Here is a 24,925-nt window from a genome sequence, read left to right as displayed (position 1 = left end):
GCTGCTCATGCCTACGTACTGCCTGCCCCAGTGACACTGACCTGCCTGGGAGCTGCTCATGCCTACGTACTGCCTGCCCCAGTGTCACTGACCTGTCTGGGAGATGCTCATGCCTACGTACTGCCTGTCCCAGTGTCACTGACCTGCCTGGGAGCTGCTCATGCCTACGTACTGCCTGCCCCAGTGTCACTGACCTGCCTGGGAGCTGCTCATGCCTACGTACTGCCTGTCCCAGTGTCACTGACCTGCCTGGGAGCTGCTCATAACTACGTACTGCCTGCCCCAGTGACACTGACCTGCCTGGGAGCTGCTCATGCCTACGTACTGCCTGCCCCAGTGTCACTGACCTGCCAGGGAGCTGCTCATGCCTACGTACTGCCTGCCCCAGTGTCACTGACCTGCCTGGGAGCTGCTCATGCCTACGTACTGCCTGCCCCAGTGTCACTGACCTGCCTGGGAGCTGCTCATGCCTACGTACTGCCTGCCCCAGTGTCACTGACCTGCCTGGGTGCTGCTCATGCCTACGTACTGCCTGCCCCAGTGTCACTGACCTGCCTGGGAGCTGCTCATGCCTACGTACTGCCTGTCCCACTGTCACTGACCTGTCTGGGAGCTGCTCATGCCTACGTACTGTCTGCCCCAGTGTCACTGACCTGTCTGGGAGCTGCTCATGCCTACGTACTGTCTGCCCCAGTGTCACTGACTTGCCTGGGAGCTGCTCATGCCTACGTACTGTCTGCCCCAGTGTCACTGACCTGTCTGGGAGCTGCTCATGCCTACGTACTGTCTGCCCCAGTGTCACTGACTTGCCTGGGAGCTGCTCATGCCTACGTACTGCCTGCCCCAGTGTCACTGACCTGCCTGGGAGCTGCTCGTGCCTACGTACTGCCTGCCCCAGTGTCACTGACCTGCCTGGGAGCTGCTCATGCCTACGTACTGCCTGCCCCAGTGTCCCTGACCTGCCTGGGAGCAGCTCATGCCTACGTACTGCCTGTCCCAGTGTCACTGACCTGCCTGGGAGCTGCTCATACCTACGTACTGCCTGCCCCAGTGTCACTGACCTGCCTGAGAGCTGCTCATGCCTACGTACTGCCTGTCCCAGTGTCACTGACCTGCTTGGGAGCTGCTCATGCCTACGTACTGCCTGTCCTAGTGTCACTGACCTGGCTGGGAGCTGCTCATGCCTACGTACTGCCTGTCCTAGTGTCACTGACCTGCCTGGGAGCTTCTCATGCCTACATACTGCCTGTCCCAGTGTCACTGACCTGCTTGGGAGCTGCTCATGCCTACGTACTGCCTGTCCCAGTGTCACTGACCTGCCTGGGAGCTGCTCATGCCTACGTACTGCCTGCCCCAGTGACACTGACCTGCCTGGGAGCTGCTCATGCCTACGTACTGCCTGCCCCAGTGTCACTGACCTGTCTGGGAGATGCTCATGCCTACGTACTGCCTGTCCCAGTGTCACTGACCTGCCTGGGAGCTGCTCATGCCTACGTACTGCCTGCCCCAGTGTCACTGACCTGCCTGGGAGCTGCTCATGCCTACGTACTGCCTGTCCCAGTGTCACTGACCTGCCTGGGAGCTGCTCATAACTACGTACTGCCTGCCCCAGTGACACTGACCTGCCTGGGAGCTGCTCATGCCTACGTACTGCCTGCCCCAGTGTCACTGACCTGCCTGGGAGCTGCTCATGCCTACGTACTGCCTGTCCCAGTGTCACTGACCTGCCTGGGAGCTGCTCATACCTACGTACTGCCTGTCCCAGTGTCACTGACCTGCCTGGGAGCTGCTCATGCCTACGTACTGCCTGTCCCAGTGTCACTGACCTGTCTGGGAGCTGCTCATGCCTACGTACTGCCTGTCCCCGTGTCACTGACCTGCCTGGGAGCTGCTCATGCCTACGTACTGCCTGTCCCAGTGTCACTGACCTGCCTGGGAGCTGCTCATGCCTACGTACACTGGCGACACACTTTATTCGAGCTTGGCTAGTCCCACGAATTCGGGTATACCCGGGTGTATTGAGGTTTGTGACTGTTTTCTGCCCGAGTGCATTGAGGTATTTTCTAAGCAGGGATTGAAGCATTTTATTTCCGCTGGCTGCAATACTGCACAGAATATATATATATACTGCATTACAATTCATGAATTTATGCCATCTGGTAGACACGCGAAGCATTGCAGCCTATTAAATCCTAATCATTATCATTTAACAGATCAGCCGCCCGTCAGCCAGGCATGAACCCAGGCTGGGAAGGCAAACACAACGGGGCTTGTCAGAGGTGAGGAGCGGCGGATTCCAGGTATCTGCCAGGTACATACCGGGTATTTGCTCGAATAAAGTGTGTCGGTGCAGTACTGCCTGTCCCAGTGTCACTGACCTGTCTGGGAGCTGCTCATGCCTACGTACTGCCTGTCCCAGTGTCACTGACCTGCCTGGGAGCTGCTCATGCCTACGTACTGCCTGTCCCAGTGTCACTGACCTGTCTGGGAGCTGCTCATGCCTACGTACTGCCTGCCCCCGTGTCACTGACCTGCCTGGGAGCTGCTCATGCCTACGTACTGCCTGTCCCAGTGTCACTGACCTGTCTGGGAGCTGCTCATGCCTACGTACTGCCTGCCCCAGTGTCACTGACCTGTCTGGGAGATGCTCATGCCTACGTACTGCCTGTCCCAGTGTCACTGACCTGCCTGGGAGCTGCTCATGCCTACGTACTGCCTGCCCCAGTGTCACTGACCTGCCTGGGAGCTTCTCATACCTACGTACTGCCTGCCCCAGTGACACTGACCTGCCTGGGAGCTTCTCATACCTACGTACTGCCTGTCCCAGTGTCACTGACCTGCCTGGGAGCTTCTCATACCTACGTACTGCCTGCCCCAGTGTCACTGACCTGTCTGGGAGATGCTCATGCCTACGTACTGCCTGCCCCAGTGTCACTGACCTGCCTGGGAGCTTCTCATACCTACGTACTGCCTGTCCCAGTGTCACTGACCTGCCTGGGAGCTGCTCATGCCTACGTACTGCCTGCCCCAGTGTCACTGACCTGCCTGGGAGCTTCTCATACCTACGTACTGCCTGCCCCAGTGTCACTGACCTGCCTGGGAGCTGCTCATGCCTACGTACTGCCTGCCCCAGTGTCACTGACCTGCCTGGGAGCTTCTCATACCTACGTACTGCCTGTCCCAGTGTCACTGACCTGCCTGGGAGCTGCTCATGCCTACGTACTGCCTGCCCCAGTGTTACTGACCTGCTTGGGAGCTGCTCTCTCCGTCCCCGCTCTGGGCGCCAGGCGCAGCGTCACGGTCTGAATCCTCCTCTTCTTTGACCTTAACATTAAGTTCCAAGTTTTTGGAGCCTGTGAAACGCGACAAGTGATCATTAGTACGAATCAGGGGAGAGGACGGCAGCGGGGGGCTGGGGGGGATGCTGGCAGGAGGGAAGAGTGAGAGGGCAGAGGCTCTGGCACAGGGGGGAGGGGGTGGGGGGTGAAGAGTCAGGCGGGGAAGAGTGATAGCGAGTCCGGCGGGGAAGAGAGCGCGAGTCAGGCGGGGAAGAGAGAGAGCGAGTCAGGCGGGGAAGAGAGAGAGCGAGTCAGGCGGGGAAGAGAGCGAGTCAGGCGGGGAAGAGAGAGAGCGAGTCAGGCGGGGAAGAGAGAGAGCGAGTCCGGCGGAGAAGAGAGAGAGGGAGTCAGGCGGGGAAGAGAGCGAATCAGGCGGGGAAGAGAGCGAGTCAGGCGGGGAAGAGAGAGAGTCAGGCGGGGAAGAGAGAGAGCGAGTATTCGGGGAAGAGAGAGCGAGTATTCGGGGAAGAGAGAGCGAGTATTCGGGGAAGAGAGAGCGAGTATTCGGGGAAGAGAGAGCGAGTCAGGCGGGGAAGAGAGCGAGTCAGGCGGGGAAGAGAGAGCGAGTCAGGCGGGGAAGAGAGAGCGAGTCAGGCGGGGAAGAGAGAGCGAGTCAGGCGGGGAAGAGAGAGCGAGTCACCCGGGGAAGAGAGAGACGGGGTGTGGTAGGGAATTCCAGAATCTTGTGCGTTTCCAGCAGCAGACACAGCTGCTCATACCTACGTACTGCCTGCCCCAGTGTCACTGACCTGCCTGGGAGCTGCTGATGCCTACGTACTGCCTGCCCCAGTGTCACTGACCTGCCTGGGAGCTGCTCATACCTACGTACTGCCTGCCTGTCCCAGTGTCACTGACCTACCTGGGAGCTGCTCATGCCTACGTACTGCCTGCCCCAGTGTCACTGACCTGCCTGGGAGCTGCTCATACCTACGTACTGCCTGCCTGTCCCAGTGTCACTGACCTACCTGGGAGCTGCTCATGCCTACGTACTGCCTGCCCCAGTGTCACTGACCTGCCTGGGAGCTGCTCATGCCTACGTACTGCCTGCCCCAGTGTCACTGACCTACCTGGGAGCTGCTCATGCCTACGTACTGCCTGCCCCAGTGTCACTGACCTGCCTGGGAGATGCTCATGCCTACGTACTGCCTGCCCCAGTGTCACCGACCTGCCTGGGAGCTGCTCATAACTACGTACTGCCTGCCCCAGTGTCACTGACCTGCCTGGGAGCTGCTCATGCCTACGTACTGCCTGCCCCAGTGTCACTGACCTGCCTGAGAGCTGCTCATGCCTACGTACTGCCTGCCCCAGTGTCACCGACCTGCCTGGGAGCTGCTCATAACTACGTACTGCCTGCCCCAGTGTCACTGACCTGCCTGGGAGCTGCTCATGCCTACGTACTGCTTGCCCCAGTGTCACTGACCTGCCTGGGAGCTGCTCATGCCTACGTACTGCCTGTCCCAGTGTCACTGACCTGCCTGGGAGCTGCTCATGGCTACGTACTGCCTGCCCCAGTGTCACTGACCTGCCTGGGAGCTGCTCATGCCTACATACTGCCTGCCCCAGTGTCACTGACCTGCCTGGGAGCTGCTCATGCCTACGTACTGCCTGCCCCAGTGTCACTGACCTGCCTGGGAGCTGCTCATGCCTACGTACTGCCTGTCCCAGTGTCACTGACCTGCCTGGGAGCTGCTCATGCCTACGTACTGCCTGCCCCAGTGTCACCGACATGCCTGGGAGCTGCTCATAACTACGTACTGCCTGCCCCAGTGTCACTGACCTGCCTGAGAGCTGCTCATGCCTACGTACTGCCTGCCCCAGTGTCACCTACATGCCTGGGAGCTGCTCATAACTACTTACTGCCTGCCCCAGTGACACTGACCTGCCTGGGAGCTGCTCATGCCTACGTACTGCCTGCCCCAGTGTCACTGACCCGCCTGGGAGCTGCTCATGCCTACGTACTGCCTGCCCCAGTGTCACTGACCTGCCTGGGAGCTGCTCATGCCTACGTACTGCCTGCCCCAGTGTCACTGACCTGTCTGGGAGCTGCTCATGCCTACGTACTACCTGTCCCAGTGTCACTGACCTGCCTGGGAGCTGCTTGTCACGGTAGCTTATGACAAGATATAATGAACACCAAATATCTGGGTTGAACTGAACGAGGCTTACATATAATAAAATATATTTATTCCTTAAAAAAGGTGAACACAGCAATATAGTACAATTAACAGACAAGAAGGTAACACTTACTTAGGGTTGGGGAATGGAGTAGTATCAGCTAGCAATTCTCCATCAATCCGGTGACATTCCAGGTGGAATCAGAAGCACAACTAAAAACTGTAGGGTTGACACAGTTTATATACCTGTGTAACCCTATTCTTAACATTGAAAACAGACTATTGGTGAACAATTATCTGTATCCAATCCCTAACGTGGAGACACAGATTAACCCATGCCCCCCAGCTAATTAGCCCATGTGTACTGGGACTCTATGGGTAGCCCCATAATTAAATCAGGGGCGACGACCAGTCTACCAAATAAAGAATCTGCATTGTTTGTTGGTGTAGACATAACACTTACAAACCATTCCAGTTTGATGATTCTCCACCCTCAGGTAACAATTAGAGTGGCAGAGTCTGTTGATTAGTACTTGGTCTGTTGATTAGTACTTAGTGTAAAGAATCAGGCAGTTAACTTTTGATCACAGTGCTTAGGCTCAATCAGCCGGCTGCCCTTCTTGAACTATTAGCATAGCAGATGGAGTCTGCATTTTCAGAACAGATCCAAAATACCATGCATATACACTTTAATATCTACACATATTAATAAGTCCCATTCTGGTGGGCTCAGTGGGTTGAAATTTGCCAGTTTTTAATGCCTACAGTGACTCCACATATTGTAGGGAGGGGAAAGAAACCAGAACCCTATGTGATGCACTCAACTCTACTAATATGAAAATAATAAAGTTTTATTAATATCTATTAAGGTAAACATAGAAAAAAGTTTAAAACCTAAACAGTGTACTTGAGAGATCCTAGGTGTGGATCTATCTTAATGGTCAGATGGCAGTGGTAATCACCTTTAAATAGCCATATAAGCTAGACTGGACTTGCAGTCAGATACAGATATAAAACACATCGCACTTGAACCTGATAGCTCAAAAAATGGACACTTAGTGAATTCCCTCAGGATAATAGTACACAAAGTGTTAATCCTAAAGTGCCATGAGGTGCAGTGATACACGGAGAGGAACACTGAAAACTTTGGGCACTGTGTAACAATGTCAGTGTATTACACATAGCATTGGTGCCTGCACAAATGAAGTCAGTTGTGTCCCCCAGCAGGAGAAAAAAACCCCACCCTTGTAAACAAACGATGGGGATTAGCGTGGGTATGCAGTAAGTGTCAGTAAGTACACAACCTTGATGGCCAGTATGGTGTACCAGCCGGGCATAATCAAAACCCCAGGCTGCTTACATTGACCCAAACGCTATAATCCCAGCAAACACTTCCTGTAGTGTGTTGATAACACTGCATCCACTCGTGTTAACCTGTGAGCAACCTGGGTTAGATAAATCTAATCTTCCCTGTCACTTGCTAGTGGGATCCACATCTGTGGCCCACATCAAAGTTTAAACTGCCAAGTTACTAGTCTAGCTGACCGGAGAACATACTCCTGTGAGTATGTGGTACACTGAACGTCGCTATGACGTCATCCCGACGCGCGTTTCGTTCCAAAGCAAGGGAACTTCTTCGGGGGGAGGAGGCACCCTGAACTGACCTGCTTCTTATACCCTGCAGTTGCCATGGTGATCCGATGACGTGGTTTAGTGGGAGTGAACCCTCCTACCAGTCAGAGCGGTCCCTGCTGCTTCAATGCTATGCAGTTGCTTATTTCAAAGGAAACCTCGTATAAAATACAATGCAGTAGGGGTTAAAATAAACTATATATTACACACACAAAGACTGTTGTTTATTTATAGGGATGAGATTAAATGACACTTCATGTTGACACGATCCAAAGGTAAGTCAATGTATCATATGCATAATGCATATATTCCATTAGGCAGTGAAAATTAACCCCGTGGTAAGTATAAAGTGGAGTTAATCCTGTCCTGATTTCTCATGGAAAGCTTAATGCTTAATGACACAAATGGTGGAATATTTTCATAGGAATGCACAAAAGTTGAAATCTTCATTTAACCCATGTGGGGATTGTGTTCCTAAAATAAAAATCCACCTTGCCTCTTTTCTTAATAAGGCATTGTCAATATCACCTCCTCGGAGCCCAAGTGATATATGTTCTATACCTTGAAAGAGGACCGATGTAATGTCCCCTTGGTGTATCAAATTGATATGGCGTGCCAACGGTGTGTCAACTTCATTCCTAATGGTGCTGGCATGTTCAAGAATTCGGCGGCGTAGTTGGCGTGACGTCTTGCCAACATACATCATGCCGCATTTACAAGTCGCCAAATAAATAACTGCAGATGTTTTACAATTAAAGAATTCCTTAATCGTATATGTTTTGGACCCATTGGAATTTCTAAACGTTTTCTGGGGGTTAATAAAGCTGCAGGCTTTACATGCCCCGCATTTAAAGGTACCCTTTGTAGTGTTTGAAAGCCAAGTTGTACTTGTCGGTGTTTTGTAATGGCTGTGTACAAGAGTATCAGACAGGTTCTTAGATCTCCTGTAGGTGATGGAGGGGGTGTCGGAAAGCACTGTCCTATATATCTCATCCTCCAACAGGATGTGCCAATGTTTATTAATTATTCCTTTTATCTCCCTCCACTGCTTGCTATATGTACCGATTATTCTTAGTGTACTTAATTCATTTTCTAGTTGTTTTTTCCCATACAGCAGCATATTGCGGTCTGAATACTTAGCACGTTTGTACGCTTTGTTGATGCAGCTTTTACTATAACCCCTGTTGATAAACTTTTGACTCATGATGTTACATTGGATCTCAAAATCACTATTAGTTGAACAATTTCTTTTAGCTCTTAAAAATTGTCCCACAGGGATCCCCTCTATCTGTGGTCTGGGATGGTGGCTAGTAAATAATAACAAATTATTTGTAGCTGTGACTTTGGTATGGACCGTAGATTGTAAAGCCCCTGTCTCATCCTTGAAAATTTCCAGGTCCAGAAAGGTAATTCTGTCCTGGTTTATCTCACTCGTGAGACGTAGATTATGGTTATTCTGATTCAAGGCCGTCACAAAATTGTTGAATTCCGCCACTGTCCCATTCCACAGACACAGCACGTCGTCAATGTAGCGAGACCACAATTCGACGTGCTGTGTATGTATGTTCATCTCCTGGGTAAAGACTCTCGTCTCCTCCCACCAACCAAGGTAAATGTTGGCATATGTAGGGGCACATGTGGTGCCCATCGCCGTACCTTGAAGTTGGTGGTAGAAGGTGCCCTTGAACAGAAAATAATTATGTTTAAGAACATAATTAAGAAGCTCAATGATGAATTCGTTATGTTTCGAACATTCAGAGCTGCGGGCTCTCAAGAAGTGTGACACTGATCCAATTCCCACCTGATGTTGTATGCTGGTATACAGAGATTCCACATCTAATGATGCCAAAAATTTGTTTTTGGATATCTGTATACCATCTATTTTCCTTAAGATGTCTGATGTGTCTATTGTGTGGGAAGGTAGACTGGTCACATAAGGTCTTAAAACCTCGTCCAGATAAATACTTGCATGCTCATTGAGAGAATCAATACCGGAGATGATTGGTCTTCCAGGGGGGTTCTTTGCGTTCTTATGTAACTTGGGAATGCTATAAAATGTGGCTATTTTAGGTTTGTCAACCAACATGTATTTAAATTCCTGTGACGAGATTACCTGATTATCCAAACCTTTCTGTAAGATCTTCCTCAGGTTCTGGAAATATGTAACTGTAGGATCATGTGGTAGAACTTCGTAACATTTTTTATCACTTAATAGCCTAACATTTTCTAAGACATACTTGTCTTCTTCTAAGATTACAATATTCCCCCCTTTGTCAGCGGGTTTAATTATGATCCCTTTTAATTCTGCTAGTTCCTTCAGGGCACATTTTTCATTTTGTGTGAGGTTTAAGATAGATCCACACCTAGGATCTCTCAAGTACACTGTTTAGGTTTTAAACTTTTTTCTATGTTTACCTTAATAGATATTAATAAAACTTTATTATTTTCATATTAGTAGAGTTGAGTGCATCACATAGGGTTCTGGTTTCTTTCCCCTCCCTACACATATGAATTAACCCTGATAGCACCTCTCTAGGAAGTAACTTTGATTTGAGCTGAGCAGGTTTTTCCCCTTTCCCATTTCCCCTCCAACCATTTGTAACTCCACATATTGGCCAAATATCAACTCTCTGCGACCTCCAGAACTGGAGATACAGAAATGCACTTTAAAACATCTTGAAAATACAGGATTATAATGAAACATGGGAACAGGGGAACATACATTTTCCTGACATGACAAGGTGTAAGCCACATTCCTGGACCGCAGTCCAGTGTTGCCTCCCAGGTGAGGTCAGGGGGTGGCCATATGGGGTGCAACCCCTTTAATACCGGGCCAACCCCCCTCTCGCTCTACACTGCTAATGCCTACATACTGCCTGCCCCAGTGTCACTGACCTGCCTGGGAGCTGCTCATGCCTACGTACTGCCTGCCCCAGTGTCACTGACCTGCCTGGGAGCTGCTGATGCCCGCGTACTGCCTGTCCCAGTGTCACTGACCTGCCTACGTACTGCCTGCCCCAGTGTCACTGACCTGCCTGGGAGCTGCTGATGCCCGCGTACTGCCTGTCCCAGTGTCACTGACCTGCCTACGTACTGCCTGCCCCAGTGTCACTGACCTGCCTGGGAGCTGCTGATGCCCGCGTACTGCCTGTCCCAATGTTACTGACCTGCTTGGGAGCTGCTCTCTCTGTCCCCGCTCTGGGCGCCTGGCGCAGCATCACGGTCTGAATCCTCCTCTTCTTTGATCTTAACGTTAAGTTCCAAGTTTTTGGAGCCTGTGAAACGCGACAAGTGATCATTAGTACGAATCAGGGGAGAGGACGGCAGCGGGGGGGGGGGGGGTGTGATGGATTGGATAAAATGCCTATTTCTTCATCTGTAATACTTTGCTATGATTCCTTACTCAAAATGGCTACCGCAGCTACCCCTCCCTTCAAGTAAGGAAGATGGCACCGAGGAATTCCCCTCAAATGCTGATGTGTCCAAAAAACCTGCAATAACAGGACCATAAACTGCAACAACAAGACCATACAAGGAAAAGACCCAACAAGAACCAATGAGATACTGACATGTGTATTTACACACAACCTTTAGACCTGAGAGAGCTCCTTTTGCATACAACCCCCCCCTGCAGCCTCTATATATGAACGTGGTCTGTAGGAATAAAGTCAGACATTATCATTCTGAACTCCTGTGTGTCAGTGTGATTTTTTTCTCAGTGCACGCATTACCTACGTAGGAAAAATAATCTGGACGGGGACAGATACTCTGAAGACGTTTTGGTCTGATCCAAATTATCCAAATCAGCTGGCGCTCTAACGTGAGGCCCTGGGTTGTGAACCAACAGACAGCCGTGCGCAGAGGGACCGGGGTGGACCAAGTGCGGACGCGGCAGGAGACTGATCACCTCTGGAGTACGGTAAGATAACATTTATTATCTACCGATACGCACTGTCTCCGCTGTTGGTCTATTTCTGTGTCTCATACGGCTCTCCGAAGGTCACCTAAAGACAGGTAGATATCTTGCCCAGAGCCCGTTTTAAACTCAAACCTGTTACCTAGACTATCTGTCACCCGGTATACGTTTACATGTTGTATATATGTTAGTCAGTGCCGCAAGTGGGAGCCCGAAGTGGAGTGGGACTTTTGCCGGCTGACTAGGGGTCTTTTCACTGTATGTTGTAAATTTGGTGGAAGGAGGGGAATAGGGGGAGTAAGGGATAGTCGGTTCAGAGAGGAACACATGATCCCGGTAGTGACTGCGTGGTTGGCGCGTTGCGGAGGGAAGGAGTGTTAAGTTGCGCGTTACGGTTGGTAACAGCGCGGAATCCTGCCGATTGATCCCTGAACAACCTTTTCCTCTCTCTCGTAATCAAGTGGTATGTTATGTCCAAAATGTGTTTGTGTATTAGTGTTGAGAATTCATGAGGATGGGTGGGGATTGTTGAGAGTAGAAGAGATAGCCCATAGGTGCTTGGGCGATAACCCCTAGACGTTAAACTACCCGAACTCCTGTTTTTTCCACGTTAACGTACGCTTTGCAGTAAGAAAGAAAGTGAATAGGAAAGAAATAGCAAGTGGATTTGCCAATAGTTGAGGAAGTTGGTATTGAGGGTTATTTTTATGAAAGGTTTATATGCAGAAATTGGGATACAATTAGATACTGTGTATATTATTTGGAAGGGAAAGAAAGTGTTATAAGTGAAGGGGAAAAAAAAAAAAAAGGCAGGGCATTTTTGCTAATAATTGCAGTGTAGCTAAGAAAAAAAAAAAAAATGTGCAGCTTTAACATTTGAGCACAGGCAAGTAAGACAGGGAAAGGAGTCTTAGCCTGCCACCTAGTGGCCGAGAGAGAGAACATAACGGAAAAGAATGGGAGTAGCACTGGTAAAAATTTATTTATTTAAAAAGGTTTGTTCGTATTGGCCACACGAATGGGTCTTTTAAAACCAGAAAATATTCTTTTTCCTTCTGTTCTAATGGCAACTAGAAAGAGGGGTCTTTTTCTGTGGGAGTGAGAAGCTCAGTGAGCACCGTCTTGTGTGTTTTTGAATCCCACAGGGAAACATACCTTACGTTAATATGGGTCAAAAGAATTCTGTTGAGGGACAGAAGGGTCCCGCTGCATTTATTTTATCATTGCCAGGACAGAAGTTAATATAATAACAAGTGAAAAAGAAAGCAAGTAGGCTGTTTAAAGTATGTGGTATTACTGCAGCAGAAGGCAGGTTACAACCAGAAGAGTGGCGAAAGATATTGAAAGAAAAGAGAGGAATTTTAAATGATAATAACCTGCTGAAGACAGCAGAAGCCTGGTTTAATGTTGCCAAGGCTGTCCAGAGAAAAATGGACCGAGCAGGAGATAGAAAAGGGAGGGAAGGTTGTATTTCTTTATCACCCTTGCGGTGACTGTACAAGTAACCCCCCTGAAAATGACCAACCCCCACCCTATGCTGGTGCTGACCCACCCCCCTGGACATGTTTAAGGTGTGGCACCCGAAACCCCCAATGCAGGGAAGATTGTTTTAATTGTGGTGTGCAGCGCCACGGTGTGACTGATTTATCTATACTCACTCCTTTGTTACCTTCGCTCCCAGCTCCAGCAGCACCCCCACCTATACAACCCACTACCCCGCCCACGAATGACAAACCAACCTTGACTGCCCATGTAGCACAACTATATCCTGTGCTGCAGGCGGATGGTTCCAATTACACCCCGACTGTGCCCCTAATGCCCCTGATGCCAGCCCTTTCACCCCAAACAACCACTGCCCCAGCGGTAGGGATTCAAGTCTACCCTGACACAACAATAGCACACAGACCCAGCAGCAGTGTCCACTACAGTGCGCCCTATAGTTTTGACTCAGATTGTGAGTCACAGGCCGCTGCACAGGAGGCAAACATGACCTGGAATATTAACCCCAGACACCCCCCAGTACCCGACCGCGGCCCAAGGTTATATGGGCAGACGCCCAAGCAGGTAGAAGGTGCCCCAATAATGTATGTCACCTCACCCCCTTTCTGGTAGACACAGGTGCAGCCAGGAGCGTAATTAGAGCTGCAGATATACCCGACCTTCCTATTTGTCTGATATTGATGTTTTATGTGTGGGGGTAGATGGCACACCGCGCTCTAGCCCATTAACACGACCCCTGCAGATAGGTCCCTACCCTGAACTATTTGCACTATTTGTAGTTTCCTCTACCTGCCCGCTTAATCTGCTTGGCGCTGATGTTTTATCCAGGTTACAGGCCTCCATAATATTCTCCGAGGACGGCACCATTGATGTAACCTCCCCGCTCTGGGAGTCAGATGTCTCTGCCCTTTGTTCCCTTCCAATACTTTTGGCATTAGTGGACAAACCCTCAGCTGCCAGTATACCACCCGCTGTCATGGATAGGATCCCATCCAAATTATGGTCCACAGGCCCTGAGGATATCGGGCACCTAACGGTACCACCCATTGTTGTACAGCTCAAACAAGGGGCCCCGCTTCCCCGTAAACTGCAATACCCCTCTTTTCCCTGTGAAGAAACGCACCGCGAAGGGTGAACCTGATAAGTATAGAATGGTTCAAGATTTTCAAGCAGTAAATGATGCAACCATTGTACGATGTTTTAACAACAAATCCCTTTCAGATGACCCCAGTGGCTTCCAAGAATTTTACTGTTCTCAAACAGGTAATATCCTCTGCCTTGGGCCTCCCAGACTATGATTTACCCTTCAAGCTTTTCATATCAGAACGAAATGGACATGCAACTGGAGTGTTAACGCAGCCACACGCTGGCCGATGTCGACCTATTGGTTATTACTCCAGCCGTCTCGATGCTGTGGCTCGTGGTGGACCGTCCTGTCTTCGTGCTGTCTTTGCTGCTCAAGCACTGCGGGATAAAACTTCGGATATCGTCCTAGGGCATGACCTCATTCTCCTGGCACCACATGACATTGCTGCTATTCTTAATCAGACACAGCCAAAACATCTGTCCGCTGCCAGACACCTCAGGTTGCAATGCTCGCTTCTCATTCCAGACAATGTCACCCTTCTCTGGTGCCAAGTGCTTAACCCCTCCACTCTTCTTCCACTTCCCGAGGGGGGAGATGTGCAGGGACACGAACAAGAACAAAGCACAGCTGGAGTCGACCTACCCCATGATTGCTTCGAACTCATGAAGCTAGAAACTGCTCATCTGCCCACGGTGAGTGAAACGCCGATACAGAACCCAGATCTAATCCTGTTTGTGGATGGTTCTCGATATGCTGACCAACAAGGCACCTACCATACGGGTTATGCTGTCACCACAGACTCTGTGGTCCTATTGGCAAGCACACTACCGTCAATAGCATCCGCACAAGAGGCCGAACTACAAGCTCTCACTGCAGCGTGTAAACTGGCAGAAGGACAAACGGCGAATATCTACACTTACTCTAGATATGCCTTTGGTGTAGCACACGATTTTGGCGTCATTTGGCAAACCAGGGGATTTCTGACAGCAGCAGGAACACCAGTGAAACACAGCTCAGCCATACAAGCTCTGATGGACGCCCTGCTCCTTCCAAGCCATGTGGCCATCCTGAAGGTAAAAGCCCATGGGAAACTGAACACAGAAGAAGCCAGAGGAAACCATCTGGCAGATGCTGCGGCAAAACAAGCTGCCAGCGGGATACGAGAAGTGGAAGATCGAGTGGACACGACAAGGATGGTTCTGTTAATGCAGAACCTCCCAGTAAATCGAGAATATCTGAAGAAGTTGCAAGAGTCTGCAACAAAGGAAGAAAAGGAAAGCTGGAAGAAAAGAGGTGCATCACCCCAAGAAGGAATTTACGAGTACAAAAAGAAACTTTGTCTGCCACAGGCACTGTATCCTGCTGTGGTACAATGGGCACATGGAGCAGCACATCTCTTGAAGACTCTTATGAATGCACTGATCGACAAATACTATGTGGCGCCTGGAATTACCCCAATGACTAATAATTTCTGCAAATCATGTACAATTTGTGCAAAGTGTAACCCAGGACGTGTGGAAAAACCACCGCAGAAACACCTTGCAAGGCCCTTATACCCTTTCCAGCGTATCCAGATTGACCATATTCAGATGCCAAAGTCGGGCCGTTTTGAATATGCGTTAGTAATTGTAGATATGTTTTCAGGATAGCCAGAAGCCTATCCTGTCACCAATCTCACTGCGAAAACAACAGCAAAAAAAACTCCTGACAGAGGTGGTTTGTAGATATGGGGTACCTGAAGTAATAGAAAGCGACCAAGGCCCCGCTTTCACTGCTACGCTAGCTAAAGAAATTTTGTCTGCGTTAGGGACCACCCTTGCTTTCCACACCCCATACCATCCCCAGAGTAGCGGAAAGGTAGAAAGAATGAATGGCATACTAAAAACTAGAATGTTAAAAATGGCCCAGGAAACAAATATGCCCTGGCCAGATAGTCTACCCATTGCTTTGTTCAGTGTTCGATACACCCCACGAGGGGAACATGCTCTATCCCCATTTGAGATACTGTTTGGTACTGCCCCCAAACTTGGTTGTTACTACCCACAGCAGTTACAAATGCAGTCTGATGTTTTGACCAAATATGTAACTGCCCTAGCGCAAGAACTAACCAATATGCATGGTCGAGTGTTTTCTTCTATTCCAGATCCAGATCTAGATACCGGGACTCATAAACTCGTGCCCGGAGACTGGGTGCTCATGAAGAAATTTGTAAGGAAACACTCCCTAGAGCCCAGATATGATGGTCCTTTCCAAGTTCTGTTGACCACAGCGACATCAGTCAAACTAGCTGGCAAGAACACCTGGATACACGCCTCTCATTGCAAGAAGGTTCCAGCTCCCAACGAGGACACCTCAGAAGGAAAATGATGCTATATATCTTTTGCTTGTTGGGTCTAGGGGGAGGGGGGCACAAAAGATTGCTATCACCCAACATTAAGGGGTAGTCACGTTTTGGTATAATTCATCCAATACTCACTTAGCTACCTTCTCCTTTGATTATTATAATATAGTCCGCTGCCCCTCAACACATTAGCAATATAATCGATACAGCAATGTCGGTTTCAGGTCCACTTATATATGCGTAACGGATTCCTACTGGGGAAAGGAATGTGATTACTGGGGAGCAGTAGGATGGAACACGGGAACAGATTGGGGATACCGACCACAAAATGGTCTAACAAGGAAAGACAGGATGGCAAAAGATTCTTGCCCAAATAGGCATCGCAATAGTTATTATTTTTGTCTTCTTTGTCATTATTGTCTGCTGTGTTCTCCCATGTTTTAAAAAATTCATGACCAAAGCTGTTGACAATAGCACTCCTACCTTTTTTTCTGCAGTCAGATAATAATATTCCACTCTCGGAAGATGGTCCATTTACTCCGTTACAGTCCCTCCCAGTTAAGTACAATAGTATAAATCCATAGGGACAGCATCTGACTTCCTTATGTGCAAAGTCTGTGGCAAGGGGGGTCATGGACAAGCCATGACTCGTCTAACGTACAGCACAAAAGAGTTCCCAGGCACATCTGGACAGATGAGTTAGTATACATCTAGGGACAGACTCAGAAATAGACATTTCTAGGGGGGACTGTGATGGATTGGATAAAATGCCTATTTCTTCATCTGTAATACTTTGCTATGATTCCTTACTCAAAATGGCTACCGCAGCTACCCCTCCCTTCAAGTAAGGAAGATGGCACCGAGGAATTCCCCTCAAATGCTGATGTGTCCAAAAAACCTGCAATAACAGGACCATAAACTGCAACAACAAGACCATACAAGGAAAAGACCCAACAAGAACCAATGAGATACTGACATGTGTATTTACACACAACCTTTAGACCTGAGAGAGCTCCTTTTGCATACAATCGCCCCCTGCAGCCTCTATATATGAACGTGGTCTGTAGGAATAAAGTCAGACATTATCATTCTGAACTCCTGTGTGTCAGTGTGATTTTTTCTCAGTGCACGCATTACCTACGTAGGAAAAATAATCTGGACGTTTTGGTCTGATCCAAATTATCCAAATCAGGGGGATGCTGGCAGGAGGGACGAGTGAGAGGGCAGAGGCTCTAGCACAGGGGGTAGGGGGGTGTGAAGAGTCAGGCGGGGAAGAGAGAGAGCGAGTCAGGCGGGGAAGAGAGAGCGAGTCAGGCGGAGAAGAGAGAGCGAGTTAGGCGGGGAAGAGAGAGCGAGACAGGCAGGGAAGAGAGCGAGTCAGGGGGGGAAGAGAGCGAGTCAGGCGGGGAAGAGAGAGAGAGTCAGGCGGGGAAGAGAGAGTCAGGCGGGGAAGAGAGAGTCAGGCGGGGAAAGAGAGACGGGCGTGGTAGGGAATCCCAGAGTCTTGTGCGTTTCCAGCAGCAGACACAGCTGCTCATGCCTACGTACTGCCTGCCCCAGTGTCATTGACCTGCCTGGGAGCTGCTCATGCCTACGTACTGCCTGCCCCAGTGTCATTGACCTGCCTGGGAGCTGCTCATGCCTACGTACTGCCTGCCCCAGTGTCATTGACCTGCCTGGGAGCTGCTCATGCCTACGTACTGCCTGCCCCAGTGTCACTGACCTGCCTGGGAGCTGCTCATGCCTACGTACTGCCTGTCCCAGTGTCACTGAGCTGCCTGGGAGCTGCTCATGCCTACGTACTGCCTGTCCCAGTGTCACTGACCTGCCTGGGAGCTGCTCATGCCTACGTACTGCCTGTCCCAGTGTCACTGACCTGCCTGGGAGCTGCTCATGCCTACGTACTGCCTGTCCCAGTGTCACTGACCTGCCTGGGAGCTGCTCATGCTTACGTACTGCCTGTCCCAGTGTCACTGACCTGCTTGGGAGCTGCTCATGCCTACGTACTGCCTGCCCCAGTGTCACTGACCTGCCTGGGAGCTGCTCATGCCTACGTACTGCCTGTCCCAATGTCACTGACCTGCCTGGGAGCTGCTCATGCCTACGTACTGCCAGTCCCAGTGTCACTGACCTGCCTGGGAGCTGCTCATGCCTACGTACTGCCTGCCCCAGTGTCACTGACCTGCCTGAGAGCTGCTCATGCCTATATACTGCCTGCCCCAGTGTCACTGACCTGCCTGGGAGCTGCTCATGCCTACGTACTGCCTGCCCCAGTGTCACTGACCTGCCTGGGAGCTGCTCATGCCTACGTACTGCCTGTCCCAGTATCACTGACCTGCCTGGGAGCTGCTCATGCCTACGTACTGCCTGCCCCAGTGTCACTGACCTGCCTGGGAGCTGCTCATGCCTACGTACTGCCTGCCCCAGTGTCACTGACCTGCCTGGGAGCTGCTCATGCCTACGTACTGCCTGCCCCAGTGTCACTGACCTGCCTGGGAGCTGCTCATAACTACGTACTGCCTGCCCCAGTGTCACTGACCTGCCTGGGAGCTGCTCATGCCTACGTACTGCCTGCCCCAGTGTCACTGACCTGCCTGGGAGCTGCTCATGCCTACGTACTGCCTGTCCCAGTGTCACTGACCTGCCTGGGAGCTGCTCATGCCTACGTACTGCCTGCCCCAGTGTCACTGACCTGCCTGGGAGCTGCTCATGCCTACGTACTGCCTGCCCCAGTGTCACTGACCTGTCTGGGAGCTGCTCATGCCTACGTACTGCCTGCCCCAGTGTCACTGACCTGCCTGGGAGCTGCTCATGCCTACGTACTGCCTGTCCCAGTGTCACTGACCTGCCTGGGAGCTGCTCATGCCTACGTACTGCCTGTCCCAGTGTCACTGACCTGCCTGGGAGCTGCTCATGCCTACGTACTGCCTGCCCCAGTGTCACTGACCTGTCTGGGAGCTGCTCTCTCCGTCCTCGCTCTGGGCGCCAGGCGCAGCGTCACAGTCTGAATCCTCCTCTTCTTTGATCTTAACGTTAAGTTCAAAGTTTTTAGAGCCTGTGAAACGCGACAAGTGAACATTATTACAAATAAGGGGGTGGGGGGGTCTGGCATGGGGAGGGGGTCTGTGGGTACTGCAGCATCATGGGAACTTTTTATTCTCTAAAGTTACTCTAGATAAAAGTTTTTTTTTTTTTTTTAAATAAATGATTTCCCTTGGAGACCAATACACCCCTGGAACAATGTTTTGGTGGCTAAGTATATATTATACCAGGGGTGCGCCTGTGCCCCCTGTGCCTGCGCCCCATTTCCTTGTCTCCGGCGTCATGTGAAGTCGCATTGTCATGGCAACAAGTGACCCCGCGGCGTCATTTGCCGAAGCCGTCGGAGACAAGGTAAGGAAACTTAGAGGCCTCGCGCAGTCCTGGCATATAGTTTGAATGCTTTGGGAAAGAGCCGCGCTCCCCCAGAAAAATTTGCATGCCCCCCGTTTGCGCACCCCTGTATTAGAGCATTGCAAGAATTGTTGTATTGTATTGTATGTCGCCATAAATGTACACAGCGCTTCACAGTAGTGCCCTTTGTTTCACTTGTTGCACCTGAGACACAAGTAAACGTGACCAACGGGTCTCAGCACAGTCTCTGCCTTTCAGAGTCACCGCAAGGCTCCAGCTTTTGCTATATATTTGCTATATATTTGCTTCCTACATCAGCAAACCTCAGGCAACAGGAGGCGGCTCGTGTGCAGCTGCACGGGGGTTATCTGCAGTACGGTATCTGCGATATGATCCATGGGTGACGCCTCATCTTCTAGCGTTGTGCTCTACTCACACAACTAAAATATCCAACTCTTGTGTCTTCTTCCTCCAACGCCAACACCCAGCTAACCGCGTGCAAGTGAATGGAATCTCTTCCTTATCATTCATCTGAATCCTGTCCAATCAGTGCGCCAACTTCCTCCATCAATTTCCATCGCTGCCGATTACTCTCTCTACATAAAAACCTCTCTCTCTGCCCCTCCTCCCTTCCTGCATTTCAATATCCGACTAGCACCCTCTCTTAGAACCCATCTTAAAACACACCTCTTTAACGAAGCATATGGGTAGCTCCACTGTCCGATACTGTACATCTCATATGCACTGAGCTTGACCCCTTGCAGGCGCACTGACCAGAACACCCTCCTACTGCCTCTGTAATTTCTCCCTAATTAATCTTCGGGGCAGGGACTCCATTATCTATTGTTACTTTCATGTTTAAAGCGCTTATTCATATTATATCATATTATTATGTCCCGTGCATTACTGCTCTCTAGCGCTTTGTACCAGGATGGGGCGATATATATACAGATACATCTATATATTCCAAACTCACCAGGTCTGACACTGGCAAAAAGAGACAGCACACCCCGTCATCCAAAAGTATATGTATTAAAACATACCGGCACCGCAACCAGCCGACGTTTCGGGACCTTCTTCCAGGTGTATACATAGAGCGACCAGGCCTTACGTGCGTGTCTGCCCCAGCACAGCCACGCTACCCAGGCAGGACTAGCGAAGCTTCAGTATATCCGCATAGACCTCTCCCCTAACTGAGCATTTTAGAATATATCCCTATTCTTTCTTTAGGGGGACTAACAGCTTCCCATATTACATATAATTACATATAAGAAATAAATATTATGACATGCCACGTGCCCTATTACTACTATAAAAGCAAACACGTATAATTCAGCAGATAGCCCTGCGCATTATGCATACAGTCATCTTCGTCACGGCCGTCTCCAGTTCCCGGAGCACTGACCTGCTCCAGCACTGGTCAAGTCCTTGGGTCCCGGGGGAGCGGAGGAGCCTCCTTCCTCTCTGATCAGGGGTGCAGCCTCGTCATTGTGAATCCCAGAACCTGTCAGACAAGACAAGGAAAAGATGCATCATGCCAGGAAGACTGCGCCCGCGGAGCGTGATGCAGGAGTGCTGTGTGCTGTGCTGTGAGGATGGACTTCCTACGGACACAGTGTGTATGGAAGGGTTGACAAGGTGGGAACATAGGGTTGACAAGGTGGGAACATACAGGGTCACACGTGGGTGTGAACAGGAGAGTATAAAGGGCGCAGCACGCTGCGTGACAAGGTGGGCTATATATATATTTTTTTCGATATTAAGTAGGATAGCAATATATATATATATATATATATATATATATATATATGCAGCACACAATAGGTTAAAAAAAATTAAAGTTGGTTTTCTCATTAAGTATATTGGGGCAGCTTGAAACAGGACATTTTTAGTGATAAGATTCCTTTCCTGGTTTCCCATACATTGTCTATAAGCTATAACTTATATTCTGACAGGTGTGACCCTGTTCCTAGCTCTGTCTGTTATTTTAAACAGTTCCTAGGATTCTTGTCCATGTTTCATATTTTCTGATATACAGTAGGTCTCTCTTTCTAGCTCTGATATATATTTTTTTTCTTAGTTCTTTATCTTCCCGAGAAATCAGTGTTTAGTTAGCAAAAAAAGTAAGTTAGCCAACATGAGTGATTTATATCTCTTTGTCCTGGACGTATAAGAAGGGAGCAATATTAAGCATACACTACTACCTTCTACTTTCTAAAGATGCGTGTTACATTGAATGGAAGCCTCTAATGAGCTACCTTATACAGTATGCTGTATCCCTGCTGAAAGCTGATTGAAGAATAAAGACTGCCGATTTTAACTAGAAACCTGATTCCTGAATATTATATCGAGAAGAGGCTTCTCTAACATAATGCAAGCTCGAACTAACAGCTAAAGGGGAGAAGGTGAGAGTTAGGCTGCGTCCATAGGGGGGTGGAGCCGCGCTCCTCCGCGCTCACGCTAGGCTCGTCTGCGCAATCAGGAGCGATTGCATGAACAAGCAGACGACCCGGCGTGCGCGATCAGAAGGTGGGGCGCTGACGTCACTGGGCCCCTCTGATTGGAGGTTTTCAGCCGGCAGCGCGCTGAGAAACAGTTCAGCTGTCGGCTGAAAATCCCTGCGCCTCAGCACGCCTGCGGACGCTCGCTGGAGCCCCCTCTCAAGACATCCTCATTGAGGATGACGGGGCTCAACGCGGACATTGAGGATGACGGGACTCAACGCGGAGTGTCCGCACGGCTCAGCGTGGCTCCCACCTCTATGGACGCAGCCTTATGTCTCCCAAAAGGAGAGAGGGTTTCCATAAACCGTATCCCAGGCAGTCAACTTTATCTGTGCCGATCCGGAACTGAAAGACTTCACGGATATTGGTTCCATTTTAGGAGGAAACTCGGTTAACCGTGATGATAAAAAAAGGACGTCCATGATTGTGAGAAGTACGAAGACCAGAGAACAGAGACAAGATCAGCACCCAAGGCCGCCTGGTTACTTCATATTTGACAGGCCCAGAATAAGGCAGGGTGTCTCTGAAACAAGGATACAGGGAAAAAAGGGGTGATATAGAGGAATGTGCACCTCTACTTCTGATCCTTTGTAACGGTATGTTGTTCGTTGCTTCCATATTGAAAGAAGGTAGTCACGATAGCCACATTGATTTTTTTTTTTTTAAGTCTAGATATTGATTATCGTTTAAAAATGGACTGGTTTAAAAAGAGAGAAGCCTCCACATACCTGTATTAATTGGATACCAACATCTCGGGGGGTAATCCTTTTAATATTTGGGATGCTTATGCAGTATGTTGTTTGTCCCAGATGGAATTGAAGAAGTAGAAGAGAGGAAGTTTCAAATGTTTAAAGATTAAAAAAAAAAAGTCTGAGTTTCTGAACAAAATGCTTTTGATACATGAGGAATAAATAATAGTTAAATGTGAAATTGACTTAAATTGTAAGCAATGTTCAGTGTTAGGGTTGAAAAATCAGTTTGGCAAAATTCCTATTAACTGTATAAGGAAAGCATGTTAAATGGTATGCTTTGTGGAAAGAGAAGCAGGGGAAGAGATTAGCAGAAATTTTGCGGAATTGCAATGACAATCATGCTTAGGGATTGAGGCTGTACGAAAAATCAATTCAGCTCTCAGACTCCTGAAGAGCGCTGCAACTCACTGCAGCAGCCCCCACCTTTCTCACTGAAACGTACACAGAAGTTGCATGTCTGTGAAGTATACAAGTTAAAGATTAACCTAGGAAGAAATTTGCTAGGAGTCTTAAGTTGTTTTCAATTATTTTTAAAGAAATTAATGCATATTATGAAAGAATTCACATTAGTTATAATTATAAGCTTGAAAAAGGAAATTCTTATTAAATTAGTATTTTTTATGCAGGAAAAAGAATCAAATTGTTTTTTGTTTTTCTCACCAAGAATGTAGAGAAATACTATTGTTTAGTGAAGATTTTGGTATCAATGACAAGTTATATTTTTTTAGGATCATATGTAATTATTTGGATACAAAATCAGAAGAGTATAATTTCTGGTTGTCTAAATAATTCTGTGTTCCAAGCTAAGAAAGAAAATGTTTTTTTTATTTGTTTGTTGGGTTTTGAGACATTATGGTAAATAGTTTAAGTAGTAATTATTATATGTCGTGGAGCGAAATGTTTTTATGTCACTTTAACATTTAATCATTTTCAATGAAAGAATAAGGGTTAAAATAAACCTATATAGTATTGTTTTTAGACCATTGCATTAGTGAATTTAAAAGAAAATGTTTACAATTTGGCAGTTGTGCAAAGACTGTATGTGTTCAATGGGACAATACAGTGTTTTAAATACCTATTAGAGGTATGGGATATTGCAAAAGACGCTTAAAATAATACGTTTCACAATATAGATTTGTATTTATATTTAATTATTGTACTGTAGAGCTCACTAGTATATTTTTACCAGACCTAAGTATGCGTTTTGGTACCGCTAGGTTTTTGAGACAATATGAACAAAAGTAGAATATGTGACTAAGAATACAAGTTTAAATAGAGTATTTTATTTTGCTGTTATAGAGAAGTCAGCAATTTAAATATATATTTGGAATATGATTTTTTTTTTTTTTTTTTTTTTAATAAAAAAAACTTTTTTTTTTGTATTTTGTATTGTTAATTTTTTCAAGGACAACTGGCAATATATCCAAATTTTATGTCAAGGCTGTTTGTTGTCATATTAAAAAATGAGTGATACTAAGTAAAGTTAGATTACAGAATCACTGTAGAAGTTTAAAATTACCATATAGTTTTTTTATTTTAGGAATAATTATTTGTTTTACAGATGTTAAAACATGGTCTGCCATGTAGAGGCTCAAGGGCTTATAACACTTTGGCCAAAGAGTTAAACTAAAAGACCATTTTATTCAAAAGATTATATATTTGCTTTCCTGTGGAGGGTTTTTGTCACTTTTTTTACTCATCATAACTTAACTCAGTATTATGGTATAGCCTATCTCATAGCCTCTTATGCATATCCAGTTAAAATCAACCCCACACTGATGAGACCCATCAAGGTCGAAACAGCTGTCTGTGGGTGGTTTTCTGGGTATGCACCTTAACCGTGGCTGTGCTCAAAGCTGTGACCATGCAGCAAGCTTAAGCCTATAGGAACCATGTTAAAAATGGTTTTTGAGGCAAAAAGTGACACTGTGTGCTCATTTGCATGTCATTTCCCAGAATCCCTTGCTGCAGTGGAAGTGCTGTATGCTGGGTGATAATGGGGAAAGGCGGGGTTGCAGACCTGCCTAAGACATGCAGATGAGCATACAGTTGTATTTGCATATATATATATATATATATATATATATATATATATATATTTATTTAGGCACTGTACCGTGTATTGGTGTCATTGGATGTGCACTGAGCTCTGTCTGTGTTTCATGTTCTGTCTCTGGTTTTAAAGTTTTACAGATGTTGACATTTTTCATATTAATGACACCAGTAAAAAGATGAGGTTTAATACATTTGAACAGTCAATGTCATTATATTGTTGCAGTATGAAGGTGAAACATATTTGTACTGAAATGCTGGAGTCTAAACAAAAATGCTCAATTTTTTTTCCCTCA

At 48.1% G+C, this 24,925-nt stretch overlaps 1 protein-coding gene across 20 annotated transcripts in view; it reads right to left on the bottom strand.

The window, feature by feature from the left end:
* The window catches only part of LOC142487993 (uncharacterized), a 145,455-nt gene that overhangs the window by 94,767 nt on the left and 25,763 nt on the right, over positions 1–24,925 (bottom strand). For 18 of the 20 annotated variants that reach the window (XR_012799380.1, XM_075588278.1, XM_075588273.1 and 15 more), the window contains 4 exons: positions 20,727–20,825; positions 18,876–18,983; positions 10,252–10,359; positions 3,246–3,353 (listed from right to left, as the gene is read on the bottom strand). Coding sequence is in view for 19 of the 20 variants with exons in the window: in XM_075588278.1 (XP_075444393.1) it covers positions 3,246–3,353; positions 10,252–10,359; positions 18,876–18,983; positions 20,727–20,825 (423 nt within the window). In the remaining variant the exon portion in view is untranslated. The remainder of the gene's footprint in view (positions 1–3,245; positions 3,354–10,251; positions 10,360–18,875; positions 18,984–20,726; positions 20,826–24,925) is intronic. The other 2 variants (XM_075588267.1, XM_075588269.1) reach the window with 2 other exon arrangements.

Source organism: Ascaphus truei, chromosome 2 (genome assembly GCF_040206685.1).
Source record: "Ascaphus truei isolate aAscTru1 chromosome 2, aAscTru1.hap1, whole genome shotgun sequence".
Taxonomy (NCBI): Eukaryota; Metazoa; Chordata; class Amphibia; order Anura; family Ascaphidae; genus Ascaphus; species Ascaphus truei.
Note: the sequence above shows the minus strand (reverse complement) of the source record. Positions and strands in the feature narration are given on the sequence as shown.